This window comes from Lepidochelys kempii, chromosome 2, assembly GCF_965140265.1.
Source record: "Lepidochelys kempii isolate rLepKem1 chromosome 2, rLepKem1.hap2, whole genome shotgun sequence".
NCBI classification, from domain to species: domain Eukaryota; kingdom Metazoa; phylum Chordata; order Testudines; family Cheloniidae; genus Lepidochelys; species Lepidochelys kempii.
In genome coordinates this window covers 216,856,046-216,878,793 of record NC_133257.1, presented here as the reverse complement: position 1 = coordinate 216,878,793, position 22,748 = coordinate 216,856,046, and the positions used below count along the sequence as shown (strand labels likewise).

The following is a 22,748-nucleotide window of genomic DNA, read 5'->3' as shown; positions in this document are numbered from 1 at the left end:
CAGATTTAACATATGGAGTGATCAGATCATTGTGTCTTGCTTTTAGAAAAAAATACCTTCCCTGGGCTCACCACGTACATGTCAGGTTTAATTCCAATGCAAATAAAACCCAAAATACAGTCAGCCATGTTAATCCCAGTGGAGGAAACTGGGATCAAGATTTTTTTCAAAAGTGATTTAAGGTACCTTGATTTTTGGGTATCTAACTTCAGCCTTAAAGGGGCTTGGTTTTCAGAAAGTGCTGAAAACCAGACTCTCTTAAGATGCATTAAGATGGCACCCTAAATCATTATTCACTTTTGATAATCTTGGCCTTATTTTTTTAAATGCAAATGACAGCCCAGTGTGAGTATTGTTAATATTGTAGTATATATTTCTAGAGCTGCAGTCATCCTCCAAGACTGAATTTTACACAGCTAGGTAATATTTATTTAAAGAAGAGAGAGTCAAGGTGCAAAGAATAATGCTCAGGTGTGGTATAGTAGAAACCTGATGAACTTTAACCTTAATGAAAGTGCTGGAGAGAGAGATTCTTTCAACTTGCAAAGCACACATGATAAGACAAGACTTCCTTAATCTCTCCAGTTAATTTTGTGGAAACATATTTTGTTTCTCCTCCTTACTGCTTCTATATTTTGCGAGAAATAAAAAACTCTTATTTATTGCTGATACATCTTCAGTGGTCCCAGCATGTGTCACTGATGTTTGAAATCAGCTAAATTGGGAGCAACAAAGAGAAAAGCCAAGATGAGAATGAAAAGTAAGCCTGAAACATATGTTTGAGTGTTTCACTTCTGCAGAAATATAATATGAACAAAAGGTATATATGCACACAGAAAGTCTTTGAGAATTGAGGAAGCCATTGAAAAAAAATTCAAATGTGAGCATACATGAGAAACAGATTGGGGGAAAACAGTTTGGATAAAATTATAGTTCCTTTATCTTTCACTTAAAATAAACCTTTACTGAAGTTTCAAAAGCTTGGTTACTTCTCTCTTTTTATTATCTTGACCTCTATTGTTCTGCTTCTTGTGAGACAACCAGAAGTATTGAAATAATTAGACTATTTTTTTTTGTAGGGTTTGCCTCCTAATTCATAGTAGTACCAAAAATCTTGCAGGTGAGACTTCTTACAAGATTTCCAGTTGGGTTCTGCAGATCTAAGAAATTTGGATAAAGAAGTAAACTTCTGGGTGCTTCTCAGAACCAAATTCTAAGTCTTTTGAGATCTGTCCAGCACTAAGGCCCTATTTACAAACTGATCAAATTGACTGGCATAGCTGTTGCAAAATAAACTATTCCACAATAGCTATTTCAGAATAGCTCCCCATGCAGACACTATTCCTGAAAAAAAAAAGTGGCTTTATTCCACAGTAATTACTCCATTCACAAAGCCAAGTAATTATTCTTGAATAAAATCAGTTTTATTTTGGAACAGAGTGCCCACATGGAACAGTTAAATTGGAATAGCTATGCTGGTCAATTTCCTCTGTGTAGACAAGATCTAAAATAAATAAGATTTTCGGAAGAAAATAAAAAGGTAAATGGAGTTATAGGTTTGTGAAGGATTTCTGAGAAGAGACATCTTGTTTATGGCTCCTCTCTCTCTCTCTCCTCCATTCAGCGAATGAGCAATAAAACAACACTAACCACTCCATTAGAGATCTCCCACTATCTTCATACGGGTTGTCATATTTGTTTACAATGAACGTTAATTTTATACAGTATGATTACAAAGGAAAAATATTTGTTTCTCAGTTTTTATTTTTCTACGTTTTTATTACCTTATGCTTTACTAAGTTCCAGTGTCTTTTCTCTGTCGTTCATTAGGTACACCTTATTTGTTCAGTATTTATGTTTTTAATACATCTTTCTAATATTTTTGGCTTTGGTAAATGTTTTGCCTACATTTGTTGAGTGGGGTTAATTATGTGGATGCTACGTGGTCTTTCTAAGACATCCTTGATTTCCTAACCTCACCCTTAGTTTTGTGGTAATACATGATTGTTTTTGAATAAAAAATATGGTAAATGAGACTGGATTTGCAATGGTTTTTACTCTCTACTTAGGTTTGGCAGAATTCAATTTTTTTGAATAATTTTGATGGATGATATAAATGTTCCGATGAAGTGAGCTGTAGCTCACGAAAGCTCATGCTCAAATAAATTGGTTAGTCTCTAAGGTGCCACAAGTACTCCTTTTCTTTTTGCGAATACAGACTAACACGGCTGTTACTCTGAAACCTGTCGATATAAATGTTGGGTTTTTTAAGGCATTTTTTCCTTTTTATCATTTTTTTAAAATGTGCCCAGTTGCAAGAAAATATGGGAGGCAGGCAACAGAATGGGTCAGTCAATTATTTAATGACAGTAGACATTGATTTCAAAAAGTTAAAGCTTTGTAACTGCTAAAACACAAATTGTAAACATCACATGTCAAAATATAAGAAGTAAATATCCTTAAATCAAACTTGAATAAGATGTCAACCAGCATTTTTCTTTCTTTATCTCCTATCTTTATCATTTTTCATCTGTTTTTTTGTGTACAGTGAAATTGATGTTTACTGAAATTTACCAATAAAAATATAATCCTTCCAAGCCTACCTATACTCAGTGTAGCACAGTTCTAAACAATAACTTTATCTGACTTCTCTTGATACAGATTTAGAATACTTCATAACTAAATCTTGTTTTAAAGATGGGTCAAGAAGGCACTATTTAAATCAGATTAGATTTAGCCAAATTTGAAGCCAAGATTTTGGTCCCAGATTGTGGGTAGATCACAAAGTACACATCCAAACCAGAATAGGGAAAACAGGCCCATCTGCTTTTGACTCAGACCTAGGATCAAAATTATTAAGGCAGGTTCAAAGATATAGAGATTCAGAAATGAGCCCCCTGAAATTTGAAGAGGTCCAGATTTGAGCTTCTGGTTGTAGCTTACCTTTACTCTTAATGAAAGCCTAAAACAGCTGGTTGGTGGCAGCCGATTCCAAACATGGGTAACCACTTGGTGGGGAAGGGCCTAGGGTCTAGACTGTGAGTCACATGTGTTTTAGTTTCCTTTAATCAGTCAAAGCCAAACATTTGAAATAAGCTTTGAGTAGAGTATCTACTGTCTGTTCTACACACAGCAAGTTAGCATTTACAAGAAGGTACTTGCTTTGACTTGCATGAATAAGCAATATTTCATAACCCACTTATTTGAAACTGATATTTCTGTGACTACAACTCGTGCATGGGAGTTATAGAGGCAGTCTGCAAGGAAGAGTTTAAAATTGTGATAAAAAAATTGGGCCACATTATTTTTATTATATTGACCTAAACTTTACAAACCAGTTATTTACCTGTGAAAGTACTGACAGACAGGTCATCTCTTACTATTTGTACCATATCCAGAGACAACAGCCTGCTCAGCCAATTGTTTAACCTCCTTTTTGAAAGATGAAAATATTAATTATTTAGTGATGATCCTTGTTATTAAAAATGTGATGTGTATATTGTGTAGCTTTTGCCATTGCTATTGTATTGGAGACTCTGCAGAATTATTGAAAACATTTTTTTCTCTCAAATTAACACTGTCCAAAAAGAAATGAAAAAAAATAACTAGAAATACTAACTGACTAATTCCCTTTTGACTAGCTCCTTCCAGTTCAACCTCCAGAATTTCTTCACTTTTTCTATTCTGCCTATGTTTTCAGCAAGTACTTCAAAGACCTAAATCTGTTTTCTTTACTCCTCTCAGACAGATCCCAGGCAAACTCCCTCTGTTAGCCTCTCTGCTGTTCGCTGCTCCTAATAGCCTTCTATGGCTAACTGGCTCTGTGGATGAGGGGAAAGCAGTGGACGTGTTGTTCTTGACTTTAGCAAAGCTTTTGACACGGTCTCCTACAGTATTCTTGCCAGCAAGTTAAAGAAGTATGGGCTGGATGAATGGACTATAAGATGGATAGAAAGCTGGCTAGATTGTCAGGGTCAACGGGTGGTGATCAATGGCTCCATGTCTAGTTGGCAGCTGGTGTCAAGTGGAGTGCCCCAGGGCTTGGTCCTCGGGCCGGTTTTGTTCAATATCTTCGTTAATGATCTGGAGGATGGTGTGGATTGCACCCTCAGCAAGTTTGCAGATGACACTAAACTGGGAGGAGTGGTAGATACGGTGGCAGGTAGGGATAGGATACAGAGGGCCCTACATAAATTAGAGGATTGGGCCAAAAGAAATCCCTGATGAGGTTCAACAAGGACAACTGTAGAGTCCTGCACTTAGGACAGAAGAATCCCAGGCACCCCTACAGACTAGGGACAAAAGGGCTAGGCAGCAGTTCTGCAGAAAAGGACCTAGGGGTTACAGTGGACAAGAAACTGGATATGAGTCAGCAGTGTGCCATTGTTGCCAAGAAGGCCAATGGCATTTTGGGCTGTGTAAGTAGGGGCATTGCCAGCAGATCGAGGGACGTGATCATTTTCTTCTATTCGACATTGGTGAGGCCTCATCTGGAGTACTGTGTCCAGATTTGGGCCCCACACCACAAGAAGGATGTGGAAAAATTGGAAAATGTCCAGCGGAGGGCAACAAAAATGATTAGGGGACTGGAACACGTGACTTATGAGGAGAGGCTGAGGGGACTGGGATTGTTTAGTCTGCGGAAGAGAAGAATGAGGGGGGATTTGATAGCTGCTTTCAACTACCTGAAAGGGAGTTCCAAAGAGGATGGATCTAGACTGTTCTCAGTGGTAGCAGATGACAGAACGAGGAGTAGTGGTCTCAAGTTGCAGTGGGGGAGGTTTAGGTTGGATATTAGGAAAAACTTTTTCACTAGGAGGGTGGTGAAACACTGGAAAGCGTTACGTAGGGAGGTGGTGGAATCTGCTTCCTTAGAAGTTTTTAAGGTCAGGCTTGACAAAGCCATGGCTGGGATGATTTAGTTGGGGATTGGTCCTGCTTTGAGCAGGGGGTTGGACTAGATGACCTTCTGAGGTCCCTTCCAACCCTGAAATTCTATGACACATAGTCTGCATCTAGGATAGATTATCTGACTTGTGAAACATTTCAGATGCTCTAAACAAACGTTAATCATTGTGACACTCAATTGAAGAATCCCCATAGTAATAACTAGATCCTTGAAGGGCCTGCCTAGGGCCTGACCTAGACTCAGTGAGAGGCTTTGCATTGACTTCATGTGGTTTTGGATCAGAACACTGGTGAGCAAGCTGTCCATACAGAAGAGCTTTATTGAAGGCGATTAGGCATTTGCTCTTTTGGAAGTGCCTTTGAGTGACCGAGACTTTAGTGATGTGTCAAAGCAGCAGTGGGCCTACACGAGAATAGCAATCTAAAATGAATGGTCCTCAAAACAGGAATTAGCAGACCAAATTGAAGGACTTTTGTCCATTTTTGAGAAACAGACTCAAAATTCTGAAATGTTTGGGTGAGGTTTCTTTGGCTCTGGTTTCTGTCTGGAATCAGAACTGGAACTGTCAAAGTCCCTGTGATAATGAAAGGGGGGGGGGGAGGGCTCCCTTTTATGGACACCCAGCCAGCCAGTAGCTATAAAATCCTTCTTAATAGCTGTTCTCTACTTGCTCTACCTGTAAAAGGTTACAAAGTCTCACTGTGATGCATAGGTAAAAGGAAGTAGTGGGCACCTGGCCAGAAGAGCCAATGGAAAGGCTAGAACTTTTTAAAATTGAAAAAAGACTCCCCTTTTGTCTGTCTGTCTGTTGTTCTCCCAGGAAGAGGCAGTCAGGGCCGCAGCTATGCTGTAAGAAGCTTGGGCCAGGTATGAAAAAATCGTCAGTATTATACCTAGAAACTACTCATTTAAAACCCCAGATATGTAAGTTGATCAGGAAATGTCTAGGAAGATGCAATTAGGTTTATTTCTTTTATTTCGTTATGGCTTGTGGATTCTTCTGTGCTAACCCCAGGTGCTTTTGTTTTGCTTGTAACCTTTAAGCTGGACCTCAAGAAAGCTATTCTTAGTGCTTAATCCTTGTAGTTGCTTTTTTAAAATCTAGCAATAGCCTGAGTTCCCAGATGTATTTATTTTCTTTTTTTTTATTAATAAAATTTACCTTTTTTAAGAACAGAATTGGATTTGTGTGTCTTAAGAGGTTTGTGCACATGTTGCTTAATTAGCTGGTGACAACAGCTGATTTCCTTTTTTTTTCTTTGTCAGCTCGTCCCTGGAGAGGGGGTGAAAGGGCTTGAGGGTACCCCACAGGAAGGAATTCCCAAGTGTGCCCTCCTGGGGTCTCAAAGGAGTTCTACACTTGAGTGGTGGCAGCATCTACCAATCCAAGATCAGAGAAAGTAGCTGTAACACTGGGAGTTTAATACAAGCCTGGAGTGGCCAGTATTAATTTTTAGAACCCTTGCGGGCCCCCACCTTCTGCACTCAAAGTGCCAGAGTGGGGAATTAGCCTTGACAGTTCCATAAGAGGGGCTGAACTCAGAGTGTTCCTCATTGGAAGAAGTACCAGAAATTTCATTTCTGAGATTGGGGAAGAAATTTCTCATGAAGAAACTCAAGGGATTCAGCTTGTTTAGATAAGCTTCAGATAAACAGCCAGATTTTTGCGCTTCTGGACCAAACCGAAGCCCTAGCGCATAGACACTATGGTGAGTGAGGCTACCTGAATACTTCAGTTATAGCACTAGTCTATATGACACAAAACCAGTCTTTGATCCAGATCCTCAACTGGTGTAATTTGAGGTAACTCTATTAAATTCAGTGGTGGTGTGCTGATTTACACAACCTGACAGTCTGGCCCTTTGTGTTTTAGTAACAGCTCTAAAGTATTTCATAATTCTGCCCTATGTTGATTCTGATGACTGAAGTATCCGTTCTCATTTATTCTAGGAAATTTACCAGTGGTGTGGCTCAACATGCAATAAATTTGAGCGTCTGAAAGCTGCTCAAGTTGCTGTTGGCATTCGGGACAATGAGAGGAATGGAAGATCTCAGCTAATTGTTGTAGAGGAAGGAAGTGAGCCAAGACAACTTACAAAGGTATTGTAAATGTATTGCTGGTTCAAATACACTGTTATCCAGACTTCTGGGCATGTCCTGCCGCCATAATACTTCACCTCAGGATATGTCATCAGATCTCATTATCTAAGCAGGACTGGACCCAGTCTTTACATAGAGAAGATCCTCACCGGACACCCATCAACTTCATTGCTCTGTCGTAAGAGTGCTGTATACACAACACTGCTAGGTGCTCTTCCTTCTCAGTCAGGACTGAGCTAGTGCCCCAGCCTAGTGCTATGAGATGATTGACTCCCTTTATGTGCTGTCTTTCATGGCCCCCTTTTTGGAAAAGTAAGAATGTTAGCCCTTGTGTCTTGAACAAATCCCAGTGGAGTAATTACATTCTACAAACATAAATTCATCCAGCAGTTTCCCTAGCAAAGTTATTCCTTTCCTCTCCTAAATAAACAATACTCATATAGGGTTTGGTCCTATGGTCTTTGAAGTCAATGGCAAAGCTCCCTCAATAGTGCAGGATCAGTGCTAGATAGAGTGGTGGGGAAGTTTATGGAGGGGAGAGATGAGTGGTGGGAGTGCCTTGAAAAGCTTGTGAGAGAACTGGTGAAGGGAGTGTAACAAACAAATTGAAGGACTTGGGAGGGAGGACAAAAGTCCTTGTGCGTTGCTTTGGAACATCACAGCTATTAGAAACACCTTTGTACTATGGAGCTAGTCCATGGGGACTTGAGTAAGTCCCCTTTTATTCTATATGGCAAAGTTATTTTTCATACACAGAGATATTTAAAATAATAACACAGACTTTGAATACAGTCATATGTAAAAAGATTATCAGCTGAGTCAGGTCATGTCTACACTAGGGGGACTGTACTGGCATATCTACAGCACTGGAGCTATTCTAGCATGACCCATAGTGTAGACACAGCCTGTACCAAAGGAAGAGGTTGTTCTGTCGGTGTAGTAACATCACCTCTCTGAATGACAGTAGCTTGGTTAAGGAAAGCATTCTTCTGTTGGCCTAGCTGCATCTACACCAGGAGTTAGGTCGACATAGCTACGTGACTCTGGGGTTTGGATTTTACATACCACTGAGCAATGTCCCTGTGTTGACCTAAATTTTAAGTGTAGGCCAGGCTTCAGGGCCTGTCTACACTTGAAACGTGACAGCACCCCAGCTGCAGTGCTGCTGCTGTAGTGCTTCAGTGTAGGCACGGCCTCTGCCAATGTGGGGGGTCTCTAACTAGTGTAGGTAATCCACCTCCCCGAGGGGTTTGATTGATGGAAGAATTTGATCTCGCACGCTCTACACTTGGGGTTAGTTGCTCAGAGGTTTGATGTAGCCTCAGTCTCATTTAACCAGCCATTATAGGCTGGCTCCATGCTCCAGCAGAGTCCTGGGGGGGCGTTGGGGCTGTAAAGCTGCAGGGTGTGTCTGGGGGGTCAGGGCTCTGGGTTGAGGCAGGGGTTTGGGGCTTCTGCCCTGCAGGAGCACCAGGGCTCAGGGCTTTGGACCAGAGGGAGCACTGAGGCTCAGGACTTCAAACCTACGGCTCCGTTCCCAGCTTCAGCTTGGTGGGGGACACACCATGGATTGGGGCTTCAGCCCCGGGACTCTGCTCCCAGTTTCAGCCTCGCAGGGGGTGCCAGGGATCAGGGCTTTAGCTCTGAGGGGGAGTGCTGGTTTCAGCCCCAGCACTCGTCCCATAGTTAGAGTCCCGGCGCACACCCTCCCCCACCCCTGGCAGACACGGGGAGCAGAACTGTGGGTCTGAAGCCCCAATCCCTGGCACACCTTGTGGGGCTGAAGCTGGAACAGAGCAGCAGGGCTAAAGCCCCGATCCCCAGCACTCCCTCCAGGTCTTAAGCCATGAGCCCAGGCGCTTCCAGGGGGAGAAGCCCTGAGCCCCCTGTCGGGAACCCTGGCGACTCCCCTTCCCCACCTGGAGTCCTGACCCCCCTCAACCCTACAGCTGCAGCCCCAATTCCCCCATAGCAGAAGTCCATAGTGTCTTGTTCAGCGTTACAGACCATTTCAGAGTTACGGACAATCTCCATGCCTGAGGTGTCTGTAACGCTGAGGCTCTACTATACTTCCCCCTCTAACTAGGTGCAGATCAGGTGATGAGAGGTGCAAGTGTCCCGATGTGCACTTTCAATTCGTTTTCAAATTGCAAAATTGCATGTGGATACTTTGGACATACAATGCACCTTCAGAAAGGGAGGCCACATCTCCTCTACTTTGAAAACATGCCCCTAAAATAATTTACTTTGAAGTCTAATTTGCCTCAGGGGCAAAAGGCACAGAACCTGTTCTGCTCTATTGCTTAAACAATTATTGCTTACAATCAGCATGACAAAACAGTGGTGCACCAGAAACAGTCTTCATGCACACTCCATTAGTATTGCTTCATGCAGATAACATGGGGCAGAAGACACGCCAAACCAGAAATTAAATGTGCCTATTCCATTTTGCTGAAGAATTATTTTATGTTCAACGTTTTGTTCCTTTCCCACTTTGGAGGGGGTGGGGGAGAGTCTGAATGGGAAAAATTGATTTAGAAACATTAATAAATTCCAAGTGTGTTAGGAGGTTAGTATGTGAACTGTAACCAGATCACAATGTTGGTCAACATTTTTCAACTGTTGAAGATTCAGAAAACAGGGGGAGGGAAGGAGGCGTGGCATTTCTGAAGGAAAAATTACAAATCTGCCCCTCCCCCACTTTAAAAAATCTACTCTAGAGCTGGTTGAAATTGAGTAAATTTGTTTTTTTTGTTTTTTAATAGGGTTCCCATCCCTTAAGCAATCCCCCACCACCACCCTACACACACACACGTGCACACACACACACACACACACGTCCATTTTCAACTAGTTCAGGACTTAATACATAGTAGATATTATAAAGGAAAAGTTACACCCATTCATCATTAAGGTGTTGAGGGCCCTGATGAAGTGTCACCTCTCTGCTCCACTGTGATGCTCAGGAATGCATAAATCTGTGATATCCCAACTACTAGACTATACAGTATTTGCTTCTTTTTTTTTTTGTCTGCGCTGCTGCCTGATTGAGGACTTCCGGTTTCACAGGGTGTCTGGTTGACTGGTAAGTCCGTAACTCTGGTGTTCGGTATCTTTGAAGAAGTCCATGGGGTTGTGTGGGTGGAAGATGTTACAGGCTGAGACACGGATCTCATCACAAAGCCCTCATTCAGCTGTGTGGTTCTTGTAACTCGTGTAAACTTCCTGGAACCTGTAGTGACCTACACAGGTGATTAAAAGGACAGGGAAAATGCCACAGTTGTAATTTGATTTCCCTGTCTTGGAAAATATTAGTGAATAATGATTTTCGTTACTTGCCCAGCAACAATGGAGGGAAAGTTTCAGCTTTTCCTTTCTTACGAAGGTAAATATTAAGGTGGGAGACTATTGGTGAGTTAAGTGAACAGTGTTTATTGCTCTGATTGCTCACCATTGTGACAACTCTTCTCCTGTGAGCAGCAGTACCAGGGAAGTTCTGCGGGCAGTACTTCAGGCGGCAGGGGTGGGAGTGTTGTCTCAATAAAGAAATATGGAGCTGCGCCTGCATGCCTCCATCGCACGCCCAGTCATTGCAAGCTTTAGGGAAATGTGCTGTCATATAGCTACTAGGCCCGGAGTTCTCACCACAAATGTTTCAGTGGCCCCAGAGTGGGGCCACCAAATCTTGCTGGTTGCCACTATGACAGTTTTCTCTAAAATAATTAATTTAGGAAAAACAAATAAATATGCCCATAAACATGTCCAAATCATAGTTATTTGTGTAGGGTTTTTATTTGTACACTCAATGATAATAATAATTAATAATTAATGTACAGTTATCTCTATTCTTTACTGGACCTAAGCAGAACAGAAACACAAATAAGGTATTTTGCATGTTCTTATCTTGTGGTGGTGGTGGTGGGGTTTTTTTTGTTTTTTGGGGGGTTTTTTTGTTTTTGGTTTTTTTAGACTTGCTAGCTAGTAAGTCTGCTCCTGTGAAAAGTGATATTTGTATATTTGTTATCTAGCTCTGAAGCAGTGATGAGTGATATTTACAAACATATACATACCATTTTTCACAGCAGACTTACTCAGCCCTGGCAAGCCGGGGGACAAATTAAGCCCCGACGGGGAGGTGGATAGGGAGACAGTGGGGGGCCAAGGGTGATGAGGTAGATAAGTGAGGGGCTGAGGCAGCAGTGTGGGCCAGGGGTGGTGAGGGGGGGGTGAACCCGGAGACTGGGGTTTTGCACAGCAAAAACTGCAGAGCTGAAAGCCCCATGGTCAGAGCTGGCCACCTGGTACCTGCCACCCCAGGCTTGAAGCCAGAAGCCTGAGCCCCACCTCTCCTGGGAAGGTGGGGAACTCACACCAGCTGTCTGCTCCTCTGGCGCTTGTGGCTCCAAATGGGGGCAGGGCCCAACCCCTCCTTGCAGCCCAAGGGAAGGAACCACTGCTTTGCCCTCAGACTCACCTGCAATCACTGCCCAGGAGGCTGTGGCCACAAGAAAAGCCCCTGGTGGCCACGTGCGACCAGGTGGCCGTATTTGAAAATGCTGCACTAGGCCATCTCTCCTCTTTCCTTCTTTAAGCATCTGTCCCCTGTTGTTGCCTTTTTGTTTGATCTTTTGTGGCTTGCCCTTGTTCTCCATGAAGCCCCTTTGCTTCTGCTCATAAGACTTCCCTAATGCTGTTGGGTAGATCGGAAGCATCATTGTATTTATTCACTTTGGTGTCAGAGAAGTGGCATGGGCCTGGGCAGAGGAGGGTGCCACCCATTTCCCTAAAACATAAATTATAAAATGAGTAGGTGGGAAAAAGTGAGATTCTCATGATCCCGTACCAGAATGGAACTCCTGAGGGGGTTTTCTCCCTTGGATGCAGGCACATGGCTCTTCCTGTTGCTTGTGAACACTCGCAAATAGATGCTATTCTGGTACGCAGTTTTTCTTGCTGATAAGATGCCAGGCTGCTGCTATATAAGTACATGTTTGCAATGCAAATACAGATGAAGAATTTACAACGGAATTGCTGCCTGGGTTGTAGGAATTAGTTTTTTGCCTCTTGGTGAAAGTCATGCCCTGCATTTGGCTTAAGGCACAAGTGTAGTTTTTCTTGTAGTTTGCAGAAACCTCTGCAGTCTCAGCTTCAGTTGTCTGTCAGGGAAACTTCTCCCCTACCCGAAAAACTTTCCAGGGGCTTTCAGTGAGATTTGTGCTCCTAAATCCCTTAGGAGACTTTGAAAATCTTAGTGATCGAGTTTACTAGCATTAATGTTTGTGTGGAGGCAAATTTTACTCTTCATGCTGGCAGAACTTGTGTTTCTACTTGAAGAACAAGAACATGTGACTCAGCTGACCAATCACAACTAAGCATGAATATTCTAAAGTTGTGCTGTGTTGATCAATCTACAAAGTAAAAAAAATACTGAACATTGACTTAGGAAAAGTTGGCTAAGGCCTGATGTACACTTAACATTATATCAACAAAACTGTGTCGCTCAGGGGTATGAAAAGTCCACACTCTGAGTGTTGTAACAACACTACCTAGCTTCCAGTGTAGACCATGTAGAATGCTTCCATCAACCTAGTGACTGTAGGTGGTGGTCCTACTCTGACAGGAAAACCCCTTCCGTCATTGTAGGTAGCGTCTACACAATGGGGTGGCGTTGGCATAGCTACGGTGCCAGAGCTATGCTGCTATAGACCCTGTAGGGTAGACGTGGCCTGAATTAACGACATTGATCACTGTGAGTTATTCACTTAGTTCTATGATTGGATCTGATTCTCAGCTGCTGCTGGGGTGATCAGAGAACAGGGAGAGAGACCCTATTTTTTCATCTCTAGCAGTTCTATCTGCAGTAGATGATTTAATCTGTTGGCTGTATTACACCTGTCACACAGTGCATTCTCTTCCCAGCACTAGCCCTGGGAGGAGCAGCAGAGAGAAACGCTGATATTATTAGTTTCATTCTCCTTCTGCTTTCGCTACTTTCACGAGGAGTAACTGTATGAACTAGGTTCTCTGAGGTTGTAAATTGGAGAAACTCCACTGAAGTCAACAGAGCTACTGTAGTGACAGTTTTACACAGCAAATATAGTAGCCTTATGTGACCAGAAGCAGGGGTGCAATACTCTCTTGAGATTCTGCTGGAAGAACTCTAAAAGTGTCAAACAAAAGAAGTAATTTTCTAGCCCCCCTGGTTGTGGGGGAAACATAAAGCCTATCAACTCAAAAAAAAAAAAAAAAAAAAACCAAAAGAACCCAAAATTGATTAGTTTAATAATCTCATCGTTTGGGGGGAGGTGTGTTTGACTCGTTTTTTAACTTTGGGCTGGGAATAATGTGAATCTAATGTAGACAACCAGACTTTCATAGATATGGGTTATTTCCTCACTCTTCAGTCTTTGGAAGGAGAGTTTTATGTTTCAAATGAACAGCTTTATTTTGCCAGTTGGCATCTTTTCCAAGTCAGAGTAACTTCCCTGTAGATTCCACCCAGCTGTAAATGTCAGGAAAATTGATTACCCGGTCAGTTAATTTGCTGAAAAAATAGTTACCATCCTTATTGAGTGGCAGTGTTAGAAAAGAAAATCACATGTCAAAAATTAATATGTATAAATATATATAGTAAACACTATAAACTGATACTGATCCCATCTGGTGCTCACCAGTGTAATGGTACTGTAGTCACCTTTCAGTGACAATCCAGAACTCAGTAAGGAGAGCAGTTACAACAAATGTTCTTTTATGGTCTCTTGCACCTACAATATCTTTTCCTGTCCCATTAAAATATATGAGGAATGAAACTTTAGCCATTCCCCAGCCATGTTTCTTTCTTAACCTGTTCACATCAGGTTTTTTGTTTTTTTTGTTTTTTAAAGCAAACCCTGTTTAAATAATCTCACACTGTTTCTTTTGAGCTTTGATGTTTTTGGATCTGTGGGGAATAGTTGGTGAGTCTGTTCTCTTGATTCATGTTATGCATTTCACAGAATTATAGAAATGTAGGGCTGAAAGAGGGACCTTGAGGGTATGTCTACACTGCAATTAAAAACCCGCAGCTCCCCTTGCCAGCTGACCCACTTGTGTGGCTCGGCCTAAGGCTGTTTAATTGCGATGTACACATTCGGTCTCAGGTTGGAGCCCAGGCTCTAGGGACCTGCAAAGTGGGAGGGTCCCAGAGCTCGGGCTACAGCCCGAGCATGAATGGCTACACTGCAGTTAACAGCCCCTTAGCTCGAGCCCCATGAGCCAGAGTCATCTGGCATGGGCCAGCTGCAGGTGTCTAACTGTAGTGTTGTAGACATAACCTGAGAGGTCATCTATTACAGGCCCCTGTGCTGAGGCAGGACCAAGTATACCTAGACCATCAGATTATGGCTTTTATTGTCATCCATCTTTTATACTTTTAAAGAGTACAGAGTTTCATTAAAGCATTAAACGTTCATAGTTATGTTGTCAGAAACTGTTCTTGTATTAAGAATTTCTTGATAGGAAATTAAGGTCTTGTCGTCTTAGGGAAAATTTTCTGGCATTGCTATGGGTATTCTACAATAAAAGTGATTTTATTTTGGAATAGAATCTCTGCTTCACTACAGCTATGCTAGGAAATTTCCCTGTGTAGACAAGGCCTAAGATTTCTTGTAAAACGGATTAAGGGTACGTCTGCACTACAAGTGCTGTAGCTGCCCTGCTGTAGTGTAGATGCTTGCTACAGCAATGGAAGGGGTTTATCCATCACTGTAGTAAATCCACCCCTCTGAGAGGTGGTAGCTAGGTCCACAGAATCCGTTGACCTAGCGGTGTCTACACAGGGGCTTAGGCCAGCTTAACTATGTCCTTCATAGGAATGAATTTTTCACACCCCTGAGCAATGTAACTAGGTCAACCTAAGTTTTACATGTAGATCATGCCTAAATAACTGTATTCACTCTTCTTTGAGCCTGTTAAGCACGTCCCTTTTAGAGTGAGACACTGATTAGCAAGGTACTTGAGTACTTGCATATGAATAGCTGAATAGCATTCCTCATGTTCTTAAATACTACTCTGAATCCCAGAGCCTGAGTGGCAAGTTCAGTATTTACAGGGATCTTTATCTGAACTCCATAGAATCTTACAAATACCTACTCCTTAAGGGTCAAACTTTCCTCCTGTGCAATCACATTAGGGCTAGTCAGATGGTTGAAGGAGGCTTTTCTAAGTGAAGGGGTTAAACTGGACTAGGACTTAGGAGTTCAACTCGCAGCACTGCTGCTGTCTTGCTGTGTGACTTTGGGCAAATTATTTAGCCTCTTTGACGGGTAAACTCTCCCACCCTTTGGCGACGTAGGGTACGTCTTCGCTAGCAACGTTAAAGCGCTGCCATGGCAGCTCTTTAATGTGGCTGTGTAGTTGTGGCACCAGCCCTGGGGTAGATCTCCCAGCGCTGTAAAAAAAAACAAAAAAAAAACCCCACCCCCACAAGGGGAGTAGCTACCAGCGGTGGGAGCACACCTCCCAGCGCCTGGGCACTGTCTACACTGTCACTTTACAGCGCTGAAACTTGCAGCGCTCAGGGGGGTTCTTTCACACCCCAGAGCGAGAAGGTCACAGTGCTTTAAAGTGGCATTGGAGACAAGGCCTTAGATTGTTAGGTTTTCAGGGCAGAGACAGCCTCTTCACCCCACAAACCATTGATCTTGGTTAGGGCGTCTAGAACGATGCTACTATACTCCCATAAATTAGTTCCATCCATTTCTGACACTGTTGCAAAGCACTGGACCTGCTTATTAGCTACTGTCAGACACTTAAGATATGGCATTTTCTGAAAATCATGGGTTGAATATCACATGTAATTTCTCAAGAAAAAAAAATTGGGGCTATCTGGCAAAGTAAATAAGTTATTAAAAATTGCATAATAAATTATCTGTTTCTATTCAGTGGCATTTTGATATTTTGTCTATTAAAACTGTCTGACTGATGAACATGTGGGTTATTGACTGGCTGAAGTATAGTAGTTTCTGCCTCCAATGAAGTTACTTTATTGCTCAGTTTATGGCAGCTGAAAGCATATGCTGTTACTTTATCTCTTCACAGCATTCCGGCTGCACTGTAAACTGCAAATATAAATAAATTAGTCATCTAGTTGACCTGCCTTTCATGCAAACTCTACTCAGTGGAGTGGCTAAAATTATTAGCTGTAGTGTAGATGGTGTGCATAAATATGCTTTCAGGGTTCAGTCATGTCTCAGCAGAGCTCGGTGGGGGAGGATGCAAACCACCCACACTTCAATGCATGACAACATTGTTCTTTCTGCGCAAGACTCAAAAGGCAAATAAAAAGAGCCCACATTTATTATTGTTTTAAAATCTCATGATTTGTAGGCTAATTTTGTTATACCAATAAAATAAAAACCAGCAGGATCTTATTAAAGGGAAAAAGGCAAAATACCACATTTATTGTGAATACAAAAAGAATCATAGTAAGCAGTTAGTTATAGCTATAACATTCCATTCAATCTCATATTTATTCACACATTCATTCATACAAACACACACACAGAGGTTCTGCAAGGTTGTTATCATAGTTACCAGCCTTAGAGTTGCTCATGTCAAGCCACTGGCCAGGTGGCCTGGACATGAGGAGGGAGCAGGGCCTTGTCAGATGCTCATCTGATGCTCCTGGAAGTTGGTTTGCAGAATCAGACCCCAAAGTTCTCACTTTTTAGAGTCTATTTTTATAGGAATTTCTTCCTATGCCAGTCTATGGGAATTGCTTCATCATGCTGTTGCTGAATCAATCAGCAGATAGCACATTCCTGATGGCTCCAAGATGTTATCTTGTTCTTTGGTTCTCCCATTCTTGAGGCTGTTGGGTGGATTCCAGTCTGCCCTGGGGGGGCGGGGTCCCTCTGGTGATTTCCACTTGATGCCTTCTTCAGCCGATGGACACTGGATTCTTAGGCTGGCACCTCCCTGGTCATTCAGTTATTATCCACACCAAGCATCCATCCACATACATCCTCTATCTCTATTTTAATCACAATTGTTAATACAACAAAAGGGCGGGGAGTCTCTGGATGCTGTTTCTGTTGTTACAGAGTATTGCTTTGAGTCTCTCTCTCTGTGAATTGCTTTGAGAACAGACTCTGTCTTAGAATGTACTAACACAATTAGCAGCTTGCAAGTTTCACACATAGAGGGAGAGAAAGAGTACCAAAAACCAAGAGACCTCTTAATTAGTAATACCCTGGAATTTAAACTATGGGGAATCAAACTCATTTGTGATTTTAATACAGAAGTTCTTTAATATGATCCAACAATCTCACAATGTTTGGAGGCCCTACCCAGGATTCATGAATGGTTGGTATCGGTGTCACTGGTTTTATTAGGTTTCAGAGTAGCAGCCATGTTAGTCTGTATCCACAAAAAGAAAAGGAGTACTTGTGGCACCTTACAGACTAACAAATTTATTTGAGCATAAGCTTTCTTGAGCTACAGCTCGCTTCATCGGATGCATGCTAGTAACCTCCCAGCAAACTCTGGCACTGATGCTCAGTTTTCTCCTGTGTGTGAACGCAATTCTTGTGAAATGCTGTATGTAACTTATTTAAGAACTAGCTTGTTTTGCTTCTTTCAGAGTTTAGTTATAAAAGGAACGGGCAACATTATTGTTAACCCCTTGCCCATAAAGATTAGTGGTGATTTTTCCTCTTTCTCTGAGACACCTTAATAAGGAAGCATAGCTTGAAAAGCCCAGACCTTCTAAAATAAGCTTTGTTAATTAAGTGCCATTGTGCGTCATAAACCTCAGGAAAGTTTGACTGACTGACCTGTGAATAAATATTAGAAATGAAGGTGTGGAAATGATTGGATCATTCTCCACAGCCAGCCATAGCTGAACCTTTTGAACTGGAGGCACTCTAGTGTCCTGATGCAGTGTCAAGTAAAAGCCACACTAAATGTTGATCGAGAAAGTGCTTTGGATCAAATGTCATGCAAATAAGGTAATGATGCGTTACCTAGATTCTAGGGTATAATAAAGGCTAGTTCCGGAGGGACTCAAATACTGTAAACACCATTTTCAGTGCTTGCTGAAGCCTGAGGCTAAAAAAAGGTGAAGTGGAGCCTGGGAATATCAACAGCAAGTAGATCCCCCTCTTGGAAAAATAAACTATCTCACTAATTGTTTTAAGCTAATAATCCGCAGTGACAGAATTAACAGAGAGAAACTTTTTAAGGATGCAGATGCACCACTGAAGACCTATTCACGCACCAGTAGGAAGTAGCTGAAAAACTTCAACTCCAATTTTCAGTAAGGTTTTTCTACATGTTCAGTGTGACTGGCATGAGAGGTTGGCCTGTTATGCGTCTGTGCAGGTTTCTGTATTCAAACAGCTACATGGGATGTGCAGTTTCCTCTGAATAGGGTGACCATCCCTTAGTGCATTGATTTGCCCTTCCTTAGAGGGACCACCTGTCCCTTATTTTAAGATGTATTAAAACTAGTACCTACCATTTTAAATATTATATTGAAGCTCATGGTCATTGCATTGTATACCTGAGGGCAGTAGAAATGTACACTTGAGAGAAAAATAGATGGTGTGTTAAGGGAAATGTTTTTTCCCTAAAATGTCCCTAAAATTAAAGCAGTGCCCCTTATTTTTCATGTAGTTTTCCTGTATATACATCCGACAAAGGTGGTCACCCTACCTCTGAAGCTTCCAGCATTGTCACACTACGTGTTGGTCACCGGGAAGGGCTCTAAGAGCAGGGTCTATGAGCATGAAGGCCCAGATCCACAAAGGTACCGAGGCACCTCACCACCAGATTTAGGCGCCTAAGTCCCAGTTTTAGACACCAGTGTGATTCACAAAACTGCTCGACTGCCACCTAACCCTGTAGGTCAGGGGTGGGCAAATTTTTTGGCATGAGGGCCACATCTGGGTATGGAAATTATATTGCAGGTCATGAATGCTCTCAAAATTAACAATTTAGAAATGTTCAAATAAATTCTATTTAATAAAGATACATTTTAGTGGAAATAAACATAAAACTTTACTTACTATTATAAATATACCATTATAACATATTACAATAATTAAACAAAACTTACCCCCTTTCCACACCTTCTTTGATTAATGTGGGGGAGGGGGACTCTATGGGATATAGCATGGGGGGGGGCTCTATAAGAGATGCTAAAGTGGGGGGAGGGGGACTCATGGGGTGTGGCTTGGGGGGGTGCTCTACAGGGACCGTACTGGGGACTCCTAGGGGCCCTGCTGGTAGTAACACCAAGGCGGCTGTACCATGCACTGCCATGGGCAGAGGCAACCTAGCTGGGACGAGTGCAGCCCCTGGGCAGTTTTGAGAGTCTCGAGGGTGGGGCTGTAGGAGACTGGGAGGGCCTGGGCACGGTGATTGGCCGATGAGGAATGAGGCGAGTCTCTTGGAAGAGCGGTACCTCAGGGATTGGTCGATGAAAGAGCTTGCGGTTTCTAATTGGACTCAATTAGGGGCAGTATCTTGTGATGCTGCTAATCTTGATCATTGGCTAGTTTGGGCGGAAGCTGGTGCAAAGAGAGTGGCACTTTGGGGATTGGGCCCGCTGCCACGTGGGGTGGGGTTCTGATTCTGCAAACAGCACGATGAAGTCTGGGTAAGTGGTGCTGTCACGCCTGCGCAGTGTGGCTCTGCGTGCAGGAAGATGGTGCTCATCAAGGAATTGTGAGTCGGGGGCTGGGGAGCACCAGGTGGGCGGAATGGGGAAAGCCCCTGGCTCCGCTCATCGACTGGAGCGCCGGAGCAGGGCAAGCCCCCAACCCTGCTCGCTGGCGGGAGCTCAAGAGCCGGATTAAAAGGTCTGATGGGCCGGAGGCGGCCCGTGGGCCGTAGTTTGCCCACCCCTAGACTACAGAATCATAGTCTCTCTTGCTCTCTAGTCCAATGACTCTAAGTATTTATACAAAGTGGAACAGCTTCGAGTGAGGGAGCCACCCTCCCTCACTTTGCCCTCAGGATGTGCCACAGCTGAGTGGTTATCATGCCTCTTCTGAGAGGTGGGAGATCCCTGTTCAACTTCTATCTCATGCTTAGACAGAGGTGGGAATTGTAATTGTTTCTCACATCCCGGGCAAGTGCTCTAACCACTGGGCCACAAGGTGGGCTCCTCCTCTGGTTTTGTGTGGAATGAGGCAGGCACCTAACTCATTTGCACAAAAAGCGACCTAAGCGCCTGAGCCGTCTGATTCCAGGAGAGGGATTCCTGGTTGTAGATTGCAAACAGAGATAGGTGCCTTCCTGAACCTGGGACTTAGGTGCCTATCTTTGTGAGGGGGCAGGGCTTACGAAACACTCATCTTGTCAGCATCTCCTATTGGACTGCTTAGACTACTCGCTACTCAGTGTGCTGGCTTTGGTGGATAACATTCTTGGGTGCCTATCTCGTCCCATTCATTGTATAAGGAGCCTGGGCACCTAACCCAGGCTTTGTGGATTGCAGTGTTGTTCCTGGCACTTAAAAGTTAGGTGTTGCAGTGCTCAGCATCACAACACCCAAGGTTCCTTTGTGGATCTGGGCCTCTCTCTCTAACTCATATATCCTGGGCTCATAGGCTTATCAAGAGCTTGCTTCTTCAATATAGGGGAAAATAAGATGGTTGCTACCCTCACAGCACTGAGAAAGCAATAATTTCTAATACCGCCCTTAAAATACCATAAAATTCCTTATGTCCATTAGGAATAGGGCGACCAGATAGCAAAACGAAAAAACGGGACAGTGGGTGGGGGTAATAGGTGCCTATATAAGAAAAAGTCCCCAAAAACAGGACTGTCCCTTTAAAAACAGGATACCTGGTCACCCTAATTAGGAATATAAAAAAGGGGATTACCTGGTCTAGAAATGGAGTATAAACAGTGATCTTGAGAGACTTCATTCCTTTTCCTGAACAACATATAGCATCATAGACCCCTCAAAACTTTCACTAGGAGGCAGAGACCCTGAATGACTTATAGATATAGCCCCACATGATAAACCAGATAGCAAGGAATTTAGAGAAATCATTTGACCAAATTAAATTATGACGTGGAAATAAGTAACCCTGAAAACAAGTTGCTTCTCTGCAGAAAGTCCCATATCAAAGAGACAATGAGAACAAACATTTGCAAAGGAGAGTTGAGATCTCATTATGCAACAAGAGGTAGGAGAGATGGAAACAAAGAAAATCACACCAGTTCCTTTTGAGACCACTCACATGCAGCCAAATATAAACAAATAGGGACGAAGGGGAAATTAAACTTTCGTGAGAATGTAAAAGACTTTAGAGGATAAGTCACTTTATCATGCATGAAAACCACTGTCAGCTGATTATGCAATAAAAGGGACTGAAAGACACTTAAAGCTTATGAGTTACTATTACAGTGGTCACCTTTGATGATATACTGTGCAGTTAGACCACACACATCTAATATAAAAGGTGAACTGATAGCCATTTCACTTTCCAAGATTCCAATTTAGGATGTCAAGTTTCTGCCTGCATGCCTCATATTGGTTTCAGGCATTAGTGCCTGTAATCTAGTGTTGCAAGAGAAATGTAGAACTCTGGACTAAGGTCTTGTCTGTTAGTGATAGAGAAACTAATTCAAAACCATTTTTTTTAATTTGAAGTGTACTCCATAAAACTGCAACTCCCAGTAAGAAATCAATTTGGAAAAGAATTTTCAGTTTCATGATTTTAAAATGCATTTCAGCTCTCTATAATCATTTGGCTGCTCCAGGTATTGTATATCTAGCTGAATTCACCTGGTGTGCTGCACAATGCATCAGGCACACCCATTCTTACATTCCACTAATTTAAATTAACATAAATTACAAAGGTAGCACAGCAGATGTTGTGACCAACGATAAAACTGTTAATCTATCAGACTAGTGAGCAGTGAACTGATGGTTGTCATCGAAGACAGCCATTAAAGATTTTAAAAGTGCAAAGCTCTATTTTGCAGAGAATTACATTTCAACATAGTGTTTTATTTTAATAGAAATTGTGGCAGGACATAGATCAGGATAACCCTAAACAACAATCCAATAAATATTTACATGTCAGTTTTTAAAATTCTGGCCAAAACATTTGCTGGCTATTACAGACCTTTTCAATCCTATAAACCAAATTCAGCTTTTAGTAACACTGGTATAAATCTGGAATAACTCCATTTACTTCAGTGGAGTTACTCTGAATTTACATCAGTATTACTGAGAGCAGAATTTGGGCCTACATATTTTTAAAGCTGTAAATAAGAATTTGTAACACTGTGAGTCAATACAGTCAGGGAAAGAATACTGCAAATGGTTTTTATAATGACTTATAAAATTTTAATTTGGTTGAATCTTGTTTTATTAAAAAAGGGTTTATTTTATAAGATAAGGAATATATGTGACATAGAGCCAAAATGGGTATTGTCGTGTGTGTGTCTGTGTGAGAGAGAGAGACAGACACACAAACACAGATATGACAATACCAACTTTGGCTCTGTCTCTATGGTGTGTGTGTGTGTGTGTATATATATATCAGTGTTTGAAAAATAAATAGTGACAATACAATAGTATGACTCAAGGCTTGTTTCTTGAGAAGTGTGTAACTAAACACCTAAAAAGAAAAGGAGTACTTGTGGCACCTTAAAGACTAACAAATTTATTAGAGCATAAGCTTTCAAAATTGGTTAGTCTCTAAGGTGCCACAAGTACTCCTTTTCTTTTTAGGTG

General features: G+C 42.2%; 1 protein-coding gene across 1 annotated transcript in view; it reads left to right on the top strand.

Annotated features, from left to right (window-relative positions):
• The window catches only part of SCIN (scinderin), a 96,465-nt gene that overhangs the window by 31,244 nt on the left and 42,473 nt on the right, over window positions 1–22,748 (top strand). Inside the window, exon 4 of the mRNA XM_073333825.1 lies at window positions 6,860–7,009. Within this exon, the coding sequence (XP_073189926.1) occupies window positions 6,860–7,009 (150 nt within the window). The remainder of the gene's footprint in view (window positions 1–6,859; window positions 7,010–22,748) is intronic.